Here is an 18748-nt window from a genome sequence, read left to right on the forward strand (position 1 = left end):
CTGGATCCAAAGAGTTGGAGTTGTAAGGGTAGCTTAGAATTGTACTGCCTGCGTTCAAACACTGAATTATTACCCCATTTTAGCATTTGACATCCTTTCTGGGTCATATTGCTCTCCCCTCTCTACTGTACTAACATTTCTGGATGATGTACCTGTGCAATAACTCAACATTAAGCAAAACTTCTCCATCATCATCATCAATGCAGCGATGTACACTCTACCTCAGGCAGGAGCTGAGCACAATGATCCAGTCACTAAAGTGTAAATCTTGATGCCTTCCCTATCACTGTGGGAGATTTCAACCAGGCCAGCTTGAAGAAGTCCTTGAAGAATTACCACCAACATAGTTGTGGAACCAGAGGAGCCGAAACACTTGTCCATAGTTATACCACCATCAAGAATGCTTAACATACCATCACACGCCCACACTTTGGAAAGTCCCAGCTATACTTCTACTCAAGACATATAGGCAGAGACTAAAGACCATAGCACCAGTGGTGAGGTCCAAGAAGGTAGGGCCAAGGGAAGTGGAGGATTGCTTTGTATCAGTTGAGTGGACATTATTCAGGGCTTCATCTTCAGAACTGAATGAACATGCCACAGTTGTCACTGATTTCAAGAGTTGCATAGATGAGTGTGTGCCTTCAAGAAATACCGGACATACCCACACCAAAAGCTGTGGTATGAGATCTGTAGTCTGCTGAGGTCTAGATCTGTGGCATTCATGACCAGTGATTCAGAACTATACAAGTAGTCCAGGTATGACCTACGGAAGGCTATTTTAAGAGCAAGAAAACAATTCCAATTAACAGTAGAGACAGAATTGGATGCATGTCAGCTCTGCCAGGGTTTGTAAGCTATTACTCCCTTCACAGCAAAGTAACAGCTGTGAAGTTTCACTCCCAGATGAGTTCAACGCCTTTCATGCTCAATGGCTTGAAAGGGAATCTCTGAAGTATCTGGTGACCCTGTGATCTGCCTCGGAAGCCGATGTCAGAACATGTTTCAACAGGGTGAACCCTTGCCAGGTACTGAACACCTGTGCCAACCAACTGGTGGGAACGTTCAAGGGCATCTTCAATCTCTGACTACTGCATTCAGAGGTTCCCACCGGGTTCTAAAGGGCAACAATCATACCAGTGCCCAAGAACAGCAGGGTGAACTGTCTCAATGACCATCAACAGTTGCACTCACATGAACTATGATGAAGTGCTTCGAAAGGCTGGTCATGGACAGAATCAACTCCTGTCTAGTCATCGACCTGGACCCAATGCAATTTGCCTTTCACCATATTAAATCTTCAGACGATGCAATCTCACTGGCTCTTTACTTGGCCTTGGGCTTGGATCACCTGAACAATAGCGATACTCACATTAAGTTCCTATTTAGTGATCACAGCTCAGCATTTAATACAATCATACTCTCAGTTCTAATCAACAAGCTCCAAAACCTGGGCCTTTATATCTCCTTCAATCCTCGACTTCTTCACCAATAGATCACAGGCACTGCTGATCAGAAATGACATCTCCACCTCACTGACAATCAACAGTGGCATACTTCATCCACTGTACTATGCTCCCTACACCCACGATTGTGTAGCTAGGCACAGCTCAAACCCCATCTATAAATTTGCTGACAACTGAACTACTGCTGGCAGAGTTTCAGATGGTGATGAGGCATCGGACAGGAGCGAATTAGATCAGCTGATTGAGTGGTTATGTAACAACAACCTTGCACTCAACTTCAGTAAGACCAAAGAATTGACTGTGGATGTCAGAAAGGGAAATTCGAGGGAACACATACCATTACTCATCGAGGGATAAGCAGTAGAAAGGATGAGCAGTTTCGAGTTCCTGTGTGTTAACAACTCTGAAGATATATCCTGAGCCGAACATATTGATACAAAGAAGGCATGAAAGTAGCTGTACTTCACTAGGAGTTTGAGGAGACTTGGCATGTCACAGAAGACTCTCGGATGTCACAGATACACTATGGGGAGCATTCTAACTGGTTGCATCACTGTCTAGTATGGAGGGGCCACTGCACAGGACTGAAAAAAACTGCAGAAAGTTGTAATCTCAGCCAGCTCCATCATGGGCATTAGCCTCCCAAGCATTGAAGACACCTTCAAAAGGTGATATCTATCATTAAGAACCCTATCCAGGACATGCCCTCTTCTCATTGCCACCACTGAGGTGGTACAGGAGCCCAAGGCACACACTTAATATTTTGAGAACAGTTTCTTCTGCACCCGTCAGATTTCTGAATAGACAATGGACCCATGAACACTACTTCACTTTTTCTGCTCTCTCTTTACATTATTTTTATAACTATGCATTGCAACGTACTGCTGCAGCAAAACAACAAATTTCACAACATTGCCAGAGATTTTAAACCCAATTCTGATACTTCTGGATTGTTTGTTCACTGTTAGCAATAACCAAGGTAAAAATAGTACACTTCAATAATCCTTACTCTTGCTCACTGAACTCAATTAAAATTCACAACTCAAGGAACAATCTGTTTTTACACCTATAATAAAATGCACAGGTAACATCATAGATCATTTGGAAAGGTTTGCTAGTTCTTAACATAAAATGCAATACAATGTGATGTAGGCAAAGGAGATGAATAGTTCTCATATTAATTGCTTGTGGAAAGTCCCTATTTTTGATTCAAATGATATATAATTTTAAAGTAGAATTAACATACCCTTTTTTCCATCTCCAGCATTGAAGACTTATCGGAAATCCGTTCCTGCTTCTGAAATAGACATGCACATTAGTCTGCACTGAATTACCAACATTGTCTTCTCTATTACAATTGTTCTTAAAAAGGGAATTTTGCAAGAAAATCCTGTAATTTCTGAACCTGAGTAGTTTTCTCAAGCTGGGCTTTCATGTCAGCGAGTTCAAGTTGTGCCACTTGTAGTTTGGCTTTAAGTTTCTCATTTTCTGTCAAGGCCTCTTCATACAACTTTAAAACAAAAATAATCAAATTCAAAAATTCAATTAATGAAGAAAATTTCGTTATAATTTAATGATGTAATTAAATAAATAGCATACTTTTTTAAAAAGTTTGCAGTTACTAAAAGATAAAAGTGTGCTTTCTTCCACGTCCATTGTTAGATTCAATCTTTGTTGCTTCCAGAAGAGTGGTAGGCTTCCTGAATATAGTCACACTTGGATGAAAATTTAAAATGCTCCTAATCAGTTTGTGCACATGAAAACATCCTCTTGTTTTCCCAAGCAGATCTATTATTTAACAATCTCCCAAGAATTAACTGCCAAGAATGCACTAAACTTGGATTGTTGTTACAGAACAAATTTTTAAAAAATGACATCCAGCCTGGAAAGTGCGATTTGTGCCGAGATCATGCTCAACTTTGTACATTAAATATTCTCTTGTGAACAAGCTCCTTATTCATATTGTACGAGCACTGCTTGCCCCACACGTGGGTGGATGAGTTTGGAGAGAATAGGAAAAATAGCTAAAGATTCTAAGTCCAAGTGTTCAGCACAATAGTTCAATTTCTGGTGGAGAAGGATCCATTATTGTGCAGCAGTTGACGCAATGGTGTAAGTGAGAAATGTTGATTATGACATGATTTAATATGGGCCAAAGTTCACTGAGCTGTTCTCAGTACTTTTTCCACTGATCCTCTTTAATCATTCAGCCACTGGGATTCATTTATATTAGTTTATGGACAGTGGAACAGAGATTTGACGACTTTGTTACTATAAATGGAGTTGAATGATCAATTCCATTTAAAAAAAAACTAGCAGAGCCAGAAGGACATTAAAGTTACATGCAGTATTAAATGTTTTCAGTAATTTTCAAGGTTTCACAAAGATTGCCCATGTTTAGAATGCAACTTACTGTAACAATTTAGCTGTGCATAAAATATTACTGAATAGTATTGTTATTCTTTCTGATTCAATGCCTTTAGTTATTTTTTGTCACCTATAATTAATGTTCATATGTAATACTATTTGTATTGTACAAATGAGAATAATGCTACACTTTTAATTATTTTAACAAATTCATGCTAAGCAGGCTTTAAGATCCCTTAACTCTTTACCAATAAACCTAAACATTTATTTACTGTAGCCAATAATGAGAATTTAACTCTCTTTCCCCACAAATTTGCTTCCAAGTACTCATGACTGACAGGGTATTATGTTGCTCCAACATTGTATTAATCTCTCAGATTGGCATAATCATATTTGGTCATATTCTCAAATAGTTACAAAACATATGCTCAATTTTAGCAAAATTTCAATTAAAAAAATTAGACATCGTCCAAGCCTTAAATCAGTGGGGTCTTTAAAGAAACTGGACAAATGCAATTAACTAATTAAGGTTTCTCAATGCATAAACACTGAACAACATTCCTGATTAACTAATTTCACAGAGCAATGCCTACCTATCATTAGTATTGGATAAATTCACTATGAAACAAAATTCCTCCAATAGCACATTTATTGTTCAGGATTAACATACAAAGTTTTGAGAAAAAAAAATTCTTATTGTTGCAAATAATTCAGTCCACCCAGTAGTAAGTCTTTCATGTTCTATTCCAAATCAATTAGCAATGTTATCAGATAGATTGAGGTACTTTCCCTGATATAAAATGGTATGCCAAGTTTATGATTTCTGGTGCAGTTCCTCATAAATACCGCACTTCTTTGTGTTAGCATGTCCAAGTGTGCTACCTTGTGCATAAAGTGTAGTACCAAACTGAGAAAAACATCCAAAAATCTTTAAACCATCATACACAGAGCATTGCAGCAATTTTTTAAATCTGGTAACTTTATTGAAAATGCAAATTCATATAATTTCACAGAAGAAATAGTAACAAGGGGGATAAAACTTCCATGTTGAGTAAGACAGTTTTGTCATTTTTTAAATAAAGAATGAAACTTGGGGAAAATCCAGATTTATGGACTGTTTTCAGTTATAATAGTATGACATTAATAAACAAATAAGATAAATAATTATACCTTCTTATAATCCTTTATAGCATCATCTTGCTCTAGTTTACTGAGGGATGAAAGTCGATTCTCCCTGCGTGTGTAAGAACTTGTTCGACTCAATAGCCGGTCACTGTAACTGTCAGTTGATGAGGTATTTGATGAACCTGAATCCAACCTGAGAGAAAAAGTAAGAAAAGTATAAATGGAGCAAACCAAACCCATAATGAAGCTGCACACCTGCTATATTTGCATGTAATTCCAAGTCAAAATCATGCAAATGATTATAAAACCACAAGTGGATTAGAGAATTGAAATCTAGTTATGGAGGGTCAATATTGCATTTATTTCTACTTTATAATGATTTCACTATTCAATTGAAACAAATATATATCATATCTGAACTTTCTTTTAAAACATAAGTAAATGTGTTATAATCGATAAGGTAACTTTCAATTAAGCCAAAAATAATTCTTCGAGAACACGCCGACATTTTGATATGCTTTTTACTGAATTAATGTTAAAATGATACTTAAAGCAATAAACAAGACTGCTAATGTTAGTATATGAAGTACTCAAATCTCTTCCCAATTAATAATTGCCAATAGAGTTACTGTTATTAATGAAAGCAATTACTTTTTCCATTTCTCTCACAAAACAAAATATTGTACATGCTTCTGGCAGGTTCTAAGAAATATGCAGTATTTAACCTGCAGCCAACATTAAAAATAGTTTACAAAAATGAATAGTTAGAACTTAAAATGTATAGCAGTGTCCTTACCTGCTGAGACGATCATGCTGAAAATTTAAAAGCAAAATAGTTCAGTATATTCAAGAGAATTTCCAGACAATTTGCTAAAGAAATATGACTGGCTATTTTTGTCTAAGATTAAAGGACAAATACCATACAGAGCAAATTTGCAATTTAAACCTACAAATACAGCAGGTAAAGAAAGTGAGTATCTACATTTTGTAACTGTAATCACCTAACTGCTGCAGATGCAGCTCATTTGAAGCCTGCCATGCTGGATGCTTAAGCCCAAAGGAACTGATGATGTGCCATAAGAAGCTATGTTAAATATTATTTGACACAGAAAGCCATCATGATCCTGGAAAATACTGGTCAAGTTTCATTATTTGCAATTAAGTACTTGGGTAGCACAAAATGGCATACTACTTATTTCATCTGGAAAAGGGAACAGAATAATGCCAGCTCACCATTTATATCCAGCTGGTTGGATAAGCTATCAGTGCCAATCTTTTAGGGTCAATGCTTAGGCCTAGCAATTAGCTATGGAATTGGTTAACAAGTATAGATTGAGAAGATATGCAATTGTATTTAGGTTCAAATAAAAATATTTACAGAAATATTCATTTTATGGTAAATTCTATTATTTCTAATGTGACAGAAGGCACCCCCATTTTTGCCAATGGCAATCATATTGTTACGAAGATATTAATCAAAAGCCAAGTGCAGTAAAATTCCAATAATCTGCATCCTTGAGACGTTGGTAACATCGGCTTAGCAGGTTTTCCAATCTGTTACATGCTGCTCCTACGACTAAAGCATCTTTATCTCACTTTTGTTTTAAACAGGTCAATGATATATTTTCCAGTCAGTTTAAAGGGAGATAAACTTCAGACTGATTTGAGTTGAAAATCTACCTGTACACATGGCCCCGGGTGTTCCAGAACCAACCTTAACTCTGACTGCACTCTCAACCCAGACTGGTTTCCAAAGCCTAGCTGCACTCCACACCCGTGGCTCTGGCCACATCCTTTTTCCTTTCAGGAGTCCCAGATCCAAATCTGGACCACAGTAGGATTTCCAAACAAGTGGATACCAAATATTTGTTCGAAATTTTGTATGAATAAAATTATACAAATGTTAAAGCGAATACAAGATATAGCTTTATAACAGTTCAGAATAAACTCAGAATCAAAAAAAAGCTGCTCTTAAATTAAGTTTACAAAGTGCATGAAACCAATGGTTATTAACTATGAACTACATTCCAAATATTAAATGTATTGTTAAGATATGTTAGTTCATCAACCTAGGGTTTAAATGCAGACTATGGCAAATAGGTATACGTGGTACTCTAGAGATAAGAATTTTAAAAATAGTTACTTAAGGCCCATTGTCTATCCAGGCAGTAATTAATTTCTGTGCACTGGTATTTCCTCTATCTGTTTCTGCTGAATAAGCTTTAAAAGTCCATTCAAATCCAAAGTCGGGTACGTATTCTTGCATCATGCTTTATAAAACTGTCAACAGCAAAGACAATATCTTGCAAATGTATAAAAGCATACCACATATTACAGTAAGTGTTCTCCTTAAAATCGGTTTCCCATTTTTAACAACTTATCCACATCAATTAATAATCACAATAAACAAGATACTTTTTTAATATATATGTATGTATGTATATATAGTTGTATAAGGAGCTACATGTTTCATTTCCTCTCATTTTAGTGCCATTTTAATGAAAACTGTTCTCTACAGAGCTGGATCAGGTTTAATATTACTGACATGCATTGCAAAACTTGTTTTATGGCAGAGCGCAGCGCAAGACAGAAATGACTAAATTACAAATAAATAAATAGTGCGAAAGAGAAATAGTGTGGCCACATTCATGGAGTTATTTGTATTTCAAATATGCTCTCCTCATATGACTTAATACTAATATTCTGAAATTTACTTCTAAGCAACACATCTTCAGGAAAATTGCAGCTCAGATTATAGGGAAACAAAATTACAGTTTTACTAACTCTACTGAATCCAACTGTTTTAAATACCATCGTACTTGGAATGCATGTGGTATCTTAGAAATCTGGTTAAGGTTTAAGCTGATGAAGACTGCTGGTAGTGGAGGGTAAAGGGAGAGGAAAGGAGACTTCGTAGTCTATAATTAGTCCCCTTACAAAAGTTTCCAAAAGGCAAAAGTGTTTAAAAAATAAAATTTTAGACACTTCCATTATGTTTACAAGTATTAGAAAAATTGTCAGTAGCTTCAGTATTCATTTCCAATACCTTTTTATTTTTTTCCTTCAGTCTTGTGGGATTACAGAAAATAACTATATTGAAAGAAACAAAAATACAGCCTACTTGGACCATGTGTTTATTTCCAAAAAAAAATCTCTTTTCCAAATTCCCCTTCAGATCGCCAATTTGACTGTAATTTAAATTTAAAGTAAATTTATTATCAGAATAAGTATATTACAATATACTACATTGAGATTAATTTTCTGTCAGGCACTTAAGGGAAAAATATAATGGAATTTTATGAAAAACTACACATAAACAAAGACTGACAAACAACCAATGTACAAAAAACAAATGGTACAAATAATAAACACGAGGAAATCTGCAGATGCTGGAAATTCAAAAAACACACACAAAATGCTGGTAGAACACAGCAGGCTAGTTCTGACGAAGGGACTCGGCCCAAAACGTCAACAGCACTTCTCCCTATAGATGCTGCCTAGCTTGCTGTGTTCTACCAGCATTTTGTGTGTGTTGGTGCAAATAATACTGAGAACATGAATTGCAAAGAATCCTTGAAAGTGAGTTCGTAGATTGTGGAATCAGCTCAGATTAGTGGTGATTGAAGTTATCCACACCGGTTCAGAAGCGATATAGTTGAAGGGTTAGAATTGTTTTTGAACCCGGTGGTGTGGTATCTGAGGCTTCTATACATCCTGCTCTATGGTAGTAGCGAGAAGGCAAGGCCTAGATGGAGGCCCTTGATGATGCTTTCTTATGGAAGTGCTCCCTGTAAATGTACTCAATGCTGGAGAGGGCTTTGTCTGTGATGGACCAGACTACATCCGCAACTTTGTGCAGCTTTCCATTCGTGGACATTTAAGTATCTGAAGAACCTTATCCTTTTTTGTTGTTACATAAAGTTTCAGGGGAATCATAATATGAATTTCTTTTTGAAAAAGAAACAAGAATCAGTTGCTAATCATCCAATATTTCTGCGTCATCTGATATTAAGTTGCTCTGACTTCATAGTTCTAATATTTCAATTTTTTAATGTGGAAAATAAAGAGTCATAAGAGCCAGACAGTCCAGGACAAACTTCCACTCAAAAATGGCATCCACAGTTCTTATCCAAATACCCTTTTAAATACAGAGGTCTAAGCCAGCAGCTCATTTGCTGTCAAAAGCTGTCGAATGCTTTTGACAATTTAAATACCTTACAAACTTACAAAATTATGTTTTTAAATAAAAGCTAAAATATTTAAGAATACATTAAAACATTAAATTCATTTTTTTTGCAATGAATAAATGTCTGTATGAAGAATTATATATGTCTATACAATACTTCATACAGACATGAAGTACAGAAAGTGCTTACCATTTTCTACAGGTCCAGTGACTTTCAAGCAAAGAAAGTCATTATTCAGATGCTAGCTCTCCCTGGTAAAAAAGTATGGGTTGGATGCAAAGTGCATCCAGAATTACTTTTAAGTCACTACTCTGCCTCTAGATGTAAATGAGTCCAGTTGTGGAGTGATCAGTTGGCACTTCACCTTCAGAAATTTTCCAGTTCTGTAGTCCAGCTGAACTCTTAACTTGGACCAATAACATTGTACAGAAAGCAGGAAAAATGACAGCAAGAGAATTCCAAAATCACGGTGCATCAATCACACTTGCCTCCTCCTACACGTATCATCCAAAGGTTGGCTAAAGTTAACATATGGGAAAAAGTAATTCATGTGTAATTATAGATAGATACTTTATTGATCCCAAAGGAAATAACAGTGTCACCGCAGCATTACAAGTGCACAGATATATTAGTTGAGAAGAAAAACTAAAAAATAAGTTACTATGAACAGTCTAACATGAGGGGCTCATCACTTCCCTGACTATAGGTTGACTCATTACAAATAGCTGAGGGCAAGAATGACCTAATCTAGCGCTCTTTGGAGCAGCAGAGTTGTCTTAGTCTATTACTAAAAGCAATCCTCTGTTCAGCTAAGATAAATACATACAAAAGTAACTCAATAAAATCAATTTCTCTTACTATTTCACTATAAGTTTAATCAATGTGAAAGGCCAGAATCACTTAGGGCATTGATATTTTATCTAGATTTATTAGTTTGAAAGAAAAGGGGGTTCCTTTACCTTTCCAATCTTGATGAAGGATCTCAGCCCAAAATGTCAGTTTTTTATTTCTCTCCATAGATGCTGTCTGACCTGCTGACTTTCTCCAGCATTTTGTGTTACTCACATTTTCATTTTGTACTTATTATACATTTCTATTTCCCTTTATAAAAAGGGGGGAATACTGCCATGAAGAATTTACTGATCCATACTTAAAAGTAATAAAAACACCAACCTTTCCAAATATTCTAGTAGTCAGATTCAACAACTATATTTGTTTGTGTAATATATTGGCCTGGGGATCAACAACAGAGCCTGCTGAAATCTCAGACTTCAGAGACGTGTCTCTTCCCAACCACCCTTATTGCATGAACTTCCATATAAACATACACAATGCTGTTCATCAGAGTGGTACATATACTAATTTTGTTCAACATAATATTAAGTATATTTCTGATTCAAATTTACATGCCGTTAGTACAAAAAAACAGCACTGAAGGAAGTCAAGTTCAAAACTTAAAGTACAATAGACAATAGGTGCAGAAGTAGACCATTCGGCCCTTCGAGCCTGCACCGCCATTTTGAGATCATGGCTGATCATCTACTATCAATACCTGGTTCCTGCCTTGTCCCCATATCCCTTGATTCCCCTATCCATAAGATACCTATCTAGCTCCTCCTTGAAAGCATCCAGAGAATTGGCCTTCACTGCCTTCCGAGGCAGTGCATTCCAGACCCCCACAACTCTCTGGGAGAGAAGTTCTTCCTTAACTCTGTCCTAAATGACCTACCCCTTATTCTCAAACCATGCCCTCTGGTACTGGACACTCCCAGCATTTGGAACATATTTCCTGCCTCTATCTTGTACAATCCCTTAATAATCTTATATGTTGCAATCAGATCCCCTCTCAATCTCCTTAATTCCAGCGTCTACAAGCCCAGTCTCTCGAACCTCTCTGTGTAAGACAGTCCGGACATCCCAGGAATTAACCTCGTGAATCTATGCTGCACTTCCTCTACAGCCAGGATGTCCTTCCTTAACCCTGGAGACCAAAACTGTACATAATACTCCAGGTGTGGTCTCACCAGGGCACTGTACAAATGCAAGAGGATTTCCTTGCTCTTGTACTCAATTCCCTTTGTAATAAAGGCCAACATTCCATTAGCCTTCTTCACTGCCTGCTGCACTTGCTCATTCACCTTCAGTGACTGATGAACAAGGACTCCTAGATCTCTTTGTATTTCTCCCTTACCTAACTTTACACCTTTCAGATAATAATCTGACTTCCTGTTCTTACTCCCAAAGTGGATAACCTCACACTTATTCACATTAAACATCATCTGCCAAGTATCTGCCCACTCACCAAGTCACCTTGAATTCTCCTAACATCCTCATCACACGTCACACTGCCACCCAGCTTAGTATCATCAGCAAACTTGCTGATGTTATTCTCAATGCCTTCATCTAAATCGTTGACGTAAATCGTAAACAGAATCTCTTTTCTAAGTTTAAATAGATTTTTAATTAATATTGCCTCCTGTCATATTTTCCAATGCTGTTTCAAATAATAGATTACAATGTATTTATTTATTCAAAAAATCTTTACAGCAGGTGGTATTATAAATGGTTATGGCACACTTACTTCCAAATTACCTGGTCTTGACCTGAAAACTCACTCCAGGTCTTTAGCATACAATTTAACCAAGCTGCCCCTTCAATGAAAGTTGAGATCTCCAGTGGAGTTTCATTTCCACATCTCCCTGGATAGAAATGTCAAATACTGGAGGACATCGTTTTGAGTTAGGAAGAGGAAAATTAAACAGAGATTTTAAAACAAACAGATGTGGGTGACTGGAACACATCATTGCAGAGGTAGAGGAAACATACAATAGCAATGTTTAAGAGGCATTTAGGCACACATATGGTTAAGCAAGAAATTGAAAGATGCAGACCACATGCAGTTTAAAATGGCATCATGGTCTACACAGACAACTTAGGCCAAAGGACCTGGTCCCTGTATGAAAGGAACTAGAGGTTCGGACATTTGGTGTATGTGCGTGGCTAAGGAGCCAATGGTGCAAAGCTACCATCTGCAGGATTATGACTGGATGTCTCTAAGACAGAACCCCGCCTAAACACAGTGATACCCTAGTGTCAGGGATCACTGGTTGATCTCCGGTGTTACGTACTCGTGACACGTGACAGTGGTACCCTTGTCACATGACTGGGGTTGAAGCTATACTGGACTTGAGGTAATGGTCTTGTGATGGTGGAGTGACATCATTTTCCCGCCAGTAGAGGTCATGTGACAGGTTTTTTAAACAGGGTATAAAAGGAGGACCCCTCCCTGTGAGGAGGGGCAGTTTGTGGCTGGATTTGCCATGTTGACTTCATGCCAATGCGTGATTTAATGTGATGACGCAGTTTAGTTGAAAGATGAAGTTTTATCTAATGCCTAAAGTTTAAAAGGTCATTGCCAGCAGTTTCTTTATAATACTGCTAGTTGAGAATCAGTGGAGAGTGAAGATCGGAGTTCGGGAGATAGAAGATCGAGGAGAATCGATTTCGACGGTGAAACGGGTTTGACCTTGCTTGATCCTTATTCGGAAGGAAATCGTTGACTGTTCTCGTATTAATCCCTGTGAAATAGCAGAAAGGATTGAGGACAGTGTTGTAAAGGAAAGGTCAGTGCCTTTAAGCCGTTTCGTTTTGTAAATTCTTCGTGGGAAATGTTCAATTTGGGAACCGAAGCAACACGACGTGAAAGAGAATTTAAATAGTCTTAAAAAGTCTCTCCCTTAAATGGACTGTGAGCATTTTGAACTTTTGGCAATACTACTTTAAAGAACTGTTTTTGCAACATTGCTTTAAGAACTGTTTAAGCTTCATTGCTTTAAGAACTGTTTAAGCTTCATCGCTTTAAGAACTGTTTAAGCTTCATCGCTTTAAGAACTGTTTAAGCTGCCGCACAGCAGCTGGTTTCCGGTTACGTTAGTGATTTGTTTACTTTTGGGGGGTTTGTTTTCAGTGTTTAATAAACATGTTATTTGTTATAAAAACCCTTGCCTAACTCATATATTTATTGTTGCATGAATCCGTAACACCGGTAACCAGCCAGTGAGAAGTGCCATTGCTACTAGGCTGGAGAACGGACAGACGGGTGCCACCTCTAAACCTGTTTAGCACAACGAATGCTCATGGGGAACCCGGTGCTAAAATATTCACAGGTGACCCAATTCATTGTGACCAGCTGGACACAAGAGACCATATCCATTACTCATAAATAAATAAATTGTGTACATAATGTCATGCACTTTTCATTGGGGGGGGGGGGGGTGCTATCCAACATTAATTCCTTGACAAATGAAGAACCAACTCAATTTGAGGAATTTCAAAATGATTCCAATGTCTGTTTATTCAAAATGCCACTCACTGTACCTTGAATGTAATGTTATGTTTAAGTATTATGCTAATAAAGTTCAAAGATTACCAGGCTGTTAAGTACCACTAGTTAGAAATAGACTTATACACTGTCTAAAGTAGTATTTTGGCAATATTTTGAAAGGATAACTGCCCAAAATGACTTCACTGACACAATAGGGAATCCAATTTTGTGCCCAAAATTCTGAACACTACAGTTTCAAAAATTTAGTCCAGAACATTTCATGAAATACAAAATAAATTGTCTGAATGCAATTTTCCTATGTGGCTAGTGAAATTCCTTGTCAGCAAGAACAGAATTTCAGAAGATTTCAACAAAATAATGTTCCTTTCCCACCCCCCATCACTATCTAATTTTTCTGACTAATTCCAGTTTTCTGGCTAATTCCAGATTCCAGTTGAATCTGACTGGATTCAACCACACCATTACCAACTGAATGTTGAGAACAGCCCAAATAGATTTCTATATAGTGTTATTTTAAGATGAGCTTGGAGTGGTTTAAAGGCACAATTGGACTCTGTTCCTTTCTCCAACAGATGACCTGATTGAAGAGATAAACATCCTCCTCCACAGTAATCTCCAGTGCAAGGACCCACAAAACAATCTGGAATACTTTATCCAGCCTACAAACCAATGTAATACTTCTAGAGTTTCTGTACAATGTCGTGGATTCCGGTTAATTGGAATCAGTTAATCAGAAACAGCCGCTTATTTGGGACAACTCCTAATGAACAAAACTTAATTGAAAAAAATAGCTGGGATTCCCTTTGTTTGGGACACTATGCCACTTAATTGGGACTGCTGCTGAACAGTTTCCAACTAGCATCAATCACATGCACTTGTGTAGCCACTGGACTCTACATCACATTTTTAAGTACCACCAGTTGCACGTGTTTGTGTTCAAAAAGCAGTGATTTTTGTCATTGATATTGGGCAAGGAATAAACAGCAAGACAATTCAGACCTATTTTGCTCACTATAGTTTTAAGCATTCAAGGCTGGAGATGCCAGAAACAGATATTAGACATTATGGAACAAAAAGTTTTTAAATAGAACCAGTTACATGTGCTTGTGTTATTTATCCATTTGGACACACGGACACAGATTTAAATAAAAGTGTGATTTTTGATTATTTTTTTACTTTGACTTCACGCAGGAAGGTTTTGAAGATAGTCCATCATTTTCACGAGGTGCCTGCACTGATTTTGTTCATTTAGTCAATAAAAAATGTGGCAGCAATGATTCTTCAATCAATAACCATCATGAACTGATAGTTTTTATAATACTGTAGTATTAGAAGTGTTCTAATTTCTACCGTATTTAATTTAAATACATGTTTCTCAATTAAACAGTTTGTGTTTTGTTATGCCTTTTATTAGTTCCGTGAAACTTCATCTAATTGGGGCAGCTGCTTAATTGGGTCAAAATGTATTGGTCCTGTGTCCCAATTAACCGGAATCCACTGTATACTGATTTAACAAGTGTGGGACAACTGCTTGACAAAGGAATTGCTCATTTTGATTTAAGAATTTAAATTCATAGAATTACACAGCACAGAGTCAGTCCCTTTGGTTCAACTCATCCTTGCTGACCAAATTGCCCAACTAAGCTAGTCTCATATATCCCCACACCCTACCTATACATGAATTTGTTTTACAGTCTTTTAAAGTAATAAAATAATTTGAAGTAGCAAATGAGAGAGAAATATTTTTGGCAAGAGACATTTGAAAAGAACAGGCTCTTAGTGAGTTTTATTCGAGCTATAAAAAGCAAATTGTAACTGGAGCAGCCATTGTGCGAGTGGACCAGTGTTAGAATGGCTTTGCTTCAACCGGCTTTGGCAAGAACAAGCTCAGACAAGCACTGGTGGATATTCTAAGTAAGTTTCTAGAAAGTTTTTCTCCTGGTTTATTGGTACATAGATAGTGTGCTAAGAATGGATCCAGAGTTAGTGAACTGCTCTTTGTGTAAGGTGTGGGAACTCTGAGAAATGTCCAGTCTTCCTGATACCTATTACTTGTACAAACTGCATTGGGCTGCAGCTCCTTAGAGACTGTTTAAGGAACTGGATCTGCAACTCAATGGTTCATAAGGGAAAATGATGAGGTAATAGATGGGAGCTACAGGGAGGCAGTCATCCCAAAGTAACAGGAGGCAGGTACCTGGGGTGACCATCAGGAGAGAGAAAGGGAATAGGCAGCCAAGTGCAGAGTACCCTGTGACCAGTCCTCTCAATAATAAGTATATCACTTTGGGCACCGTTGAGGGATGGGGGCAATGACGTACTAAGGGGAAACTGCAGGAACTGTCTGGCTCTATGGCTCAGAAGGGAAGGGGGAGAAGAGGTGTGCAGTAGTGATGGGGGCTTCCATAGTTAGAGGAGCAGACAGGAGATTATGTGGATGTGAAAGGAACACCTGGATGGTATGTGCCAGGATCAGGGATGTTTTGGCTCTGGTCCACAGCATTCTAAAGGTGGAAGCTGAACAGCTGGAAGTCATGGTACGTATTGATATGAACAACATAGGTAGAAAAAGTGAGGTCAATCGGAAGAGAGAATTCAGGGAGTCGGGTAGAAAGCTGAAAAGCAGTACTCCAGGATAGTAATTTCTGGATGCTGTATAAGCCATGTGCCAGTGAAGGTAAAAATAGGATGATTTGGCAGATAAATGTGTGGCTGAATCAGTGCAGGGGGCAGGGTATCAAATTTTTGGATCATTGGGATCTCTCTGGGAAAGGTACAAACTGTACAAAAAGGATGGGTTACACCTGAACCTAAGGGGGACCAATATCCTTTGCAGGCTGGTTTGCTAGAGTTGTTGGGGAGGGTCTAAACTAACCTGGCAGGGTGGTGGGAACCAGAGTTATAGGGATGAGATGGTGTACAAATACTGTTGACGCAGAATTTGTAGATTGGAAGGAGACACTAGTTGGAGTTTCTGGGAGCAACTTGGAAGGCACGAGATACATTGCAGGGATGAAGAAATATTATAAAAGGAGGATGAAGCAACCGTGGCTGACAAGGCAAGTCATAGAAAAATATAAAAGCAAAAGAGAGGGCATATAATATAGCAAACATTAGTGGGAAGTTAGAGGATTGGAAAACTTTTAAGAGGAGGCAACTAAAAAAGCCACAAGGACAGGAAAGAAAGTAAGCCAGCCAATAATACAAAAACTGCTACCAAAAAAATTTTCAGATATACTGTAATAATGAGTAGAAGAGAAGCAGGAGTGGATATTGGAACAACAGAAAATGACACTGGAGAGATGGTAATGAGGGACAAAGAAATGGCAGGCATACTTACTGATGATTTTGTGTCAGTTTTCACTGTGGAAGACAGCAGCAATATCCCATAAATTTGAGTGTCCGGCAGAAATAAATGCTGTTCCTATTCCTAAGGATAAGGTGCATGGGAAGCTGAAAGGTCTGAAGATAGATAAGTCACCTGGACCAGATGCATGATTCGTAATGAGATTGTGGAGGCATTAGTCATGATCACTAGATTCTGCAATGATTCCAGAGGATTGGAAAACTGCAAATGTCATTCCACTGTAAGAAGCGAGGGAGGCAGAAGAAAGGAGATTATAGGCCAATTAGCCTGATTTCAGTAACTAGGAAGATGAGGGTATTTGGAGGCAAATGATAAAATAGGTCTAAATACCTGTGAATTGCAATCGGTCAAAGTTGTTCTGTCAGTATCCATAATTTGCAGAGTATTTAAAGTAACAATCTGGTTGTTCCTTGCTAATGCTGGTAAACTACAGACTGATCTGTATGATATCAAAGTACTGATGGTCAAACATTCAATGAAAATTGCTTCAAAGTCTGATGATTGGACCCTAAAATGTGATGGCTATTCTAAACCAATCCAAACACTGCTGTCTTGTATCTTTAACATCTTGAGTAAAAGGGGCCACTGTCAGGTCAGTCAATTATCAGTAAGGCTAGCAAACAAAAGGATATACAAATTTAGGATAAAATATTCAGTGTAGAATAATAACATATTCAATAATATTTTCCATACCACCAATGATTTAATAATACAAATAGAGAAACTGTGTTATTCTCCTACAAATCAGGCAGAACATCACTACATCGATTAACCTTAGGAACATCCCAAAAGTACTTTGAGGGCAAAAGTATTTTTGAAATGTGGTCACTAATGCAGTGTAGGCAATGTGGCAGATGTTCTGCAATTTCTGATAAACAACAATGAGATAATGACTAGATGTACCATTTTTGTTTTAAAATGCCATGCTGAGAAATCAAGATTGGTTTGGCTACCCTACCAAGCACAACTCACGTGTGCTTTTTTGAAATGCTGATACTGGACTTTGTAAATATTCAGCTGAAAGAGTTCACAAAGAGCCTTGGTTTCAAGTCAAACAAGAAAATACCACGTCTGAATGACAGTACTAGACGGGAGTGCAGCAGCTGAGAATTTCAGCAATTGTACTTGAACTTATGAATTTGATTCAGAGGCAACAATACTTCCAACTAAGCTACATGTACATTCAAAAAGATACATAGAACAAAGAACAGTACAACACAGTACAGGCACTTTGGCCCACAATGTTGTGCTGACCCTTAAACCCTTCCTCCCATATAACCCTCATCTTGAATTCCTCCATATACCTGTCTAGTAGTCTCTTAAATTTCACTAATGTATCTGCCTCCACCACTGACTCAGGCAGTGCATTCCACGCACCAACCACTCTCCGAGTAAAAAACCTTCCTCTAATATCCCCCTTGAACTTCCCTCCCCTTACCTTAAAGCCATGTATTGAGCAGTGGTGCCCTGGGGAAGAGGCACTGGCTGTCCACTATCTATTCCTCTTAATATCTTGTATACCTCTATCATGTCTCCTTTCATCATCCTTCTCTCCAAAGAGTACAGCCCTAGCTCCCTTAATTTCTGATCATAATCCATTCCCTCTAAACCAGACAGCATCCTGGTAAATCTCCTCTGTACCCTTTCCAATGCTTCCACATCCTTCCTTTAGTGAGGCAACCAGAACCGGACACAGTACTCCAAGTATGGCCTAACCAGAGTTCTATAGAGCTGCATCATTACTCTGTAACTCTTAAAACTCTATCCCGCAACTTATGAAAGCTAACACTCCATTAAGCTTTTTTAACTACCCTATCTACCTGTGTGGCAACTTTCAGGGATCTATGGACATGTACCCCCAAGATCCCTCTGCTCCTCCATACTACCAAGT

The 18748-nt window shown here is 37.9% G+C and overlaps 1 protein-coding gene across 4 annotated transcripts in view; it reads right to left on the bottom strand.

The window, feature by feature from the left end:
• The window catches only part of LOC132381198 (protein phosphatase 1 regulatory subunit 12B-like), a 221291-nt gene that overhangs the window by 18075 nt on the left and 184468 nt on the right, over positions 1 to 18748 (bottom strand). For 3 of the 4 annotated variants that reach the window (XM_059950490.1, XM_059950489.1, XM_059950492.1), the window contains 4 exons: positions 5755 to 5771; positions 5004 to 5151; positions 2872 to 2976; positions 2713 to 2763 (listed from right to left, as the gene is read on the bottom strand). In XM_059950490.1, coding sequence (XP_059806473.1) covers positions 2713 to 2763; positions 2872 to 2976; positions 5004 to 5151; positions 5755 to 5771 — 321 coding nt within the window. Of the gene's footprint in view, positions 1 to 2712; positions 2764 to 2871; positions 2977 to 5003; positions 5152 to 5754; positions 5772 to 18748 lie in introns of those variants that run through there. The other variant, XR_009507977.1, reaches the window with a different exon arrangement.

The sequence above is a fragment of the Hypanus sabinus genome, chromosome 25, assembly GCF_030144855.1.
Source record: "Hypanus sabinus isolate sHypSab1 chromosome 25, sHypSab1.hap1, whole genome shotgun sequence".
Classification (NCBI taxonomy): domain Eukaryota; kingdom Metazoa; phylum Chordata; class Chondrichthyes; order Myliobatiformes; family Dasyatidae; genus Hypanus; species Hypanus sabinus.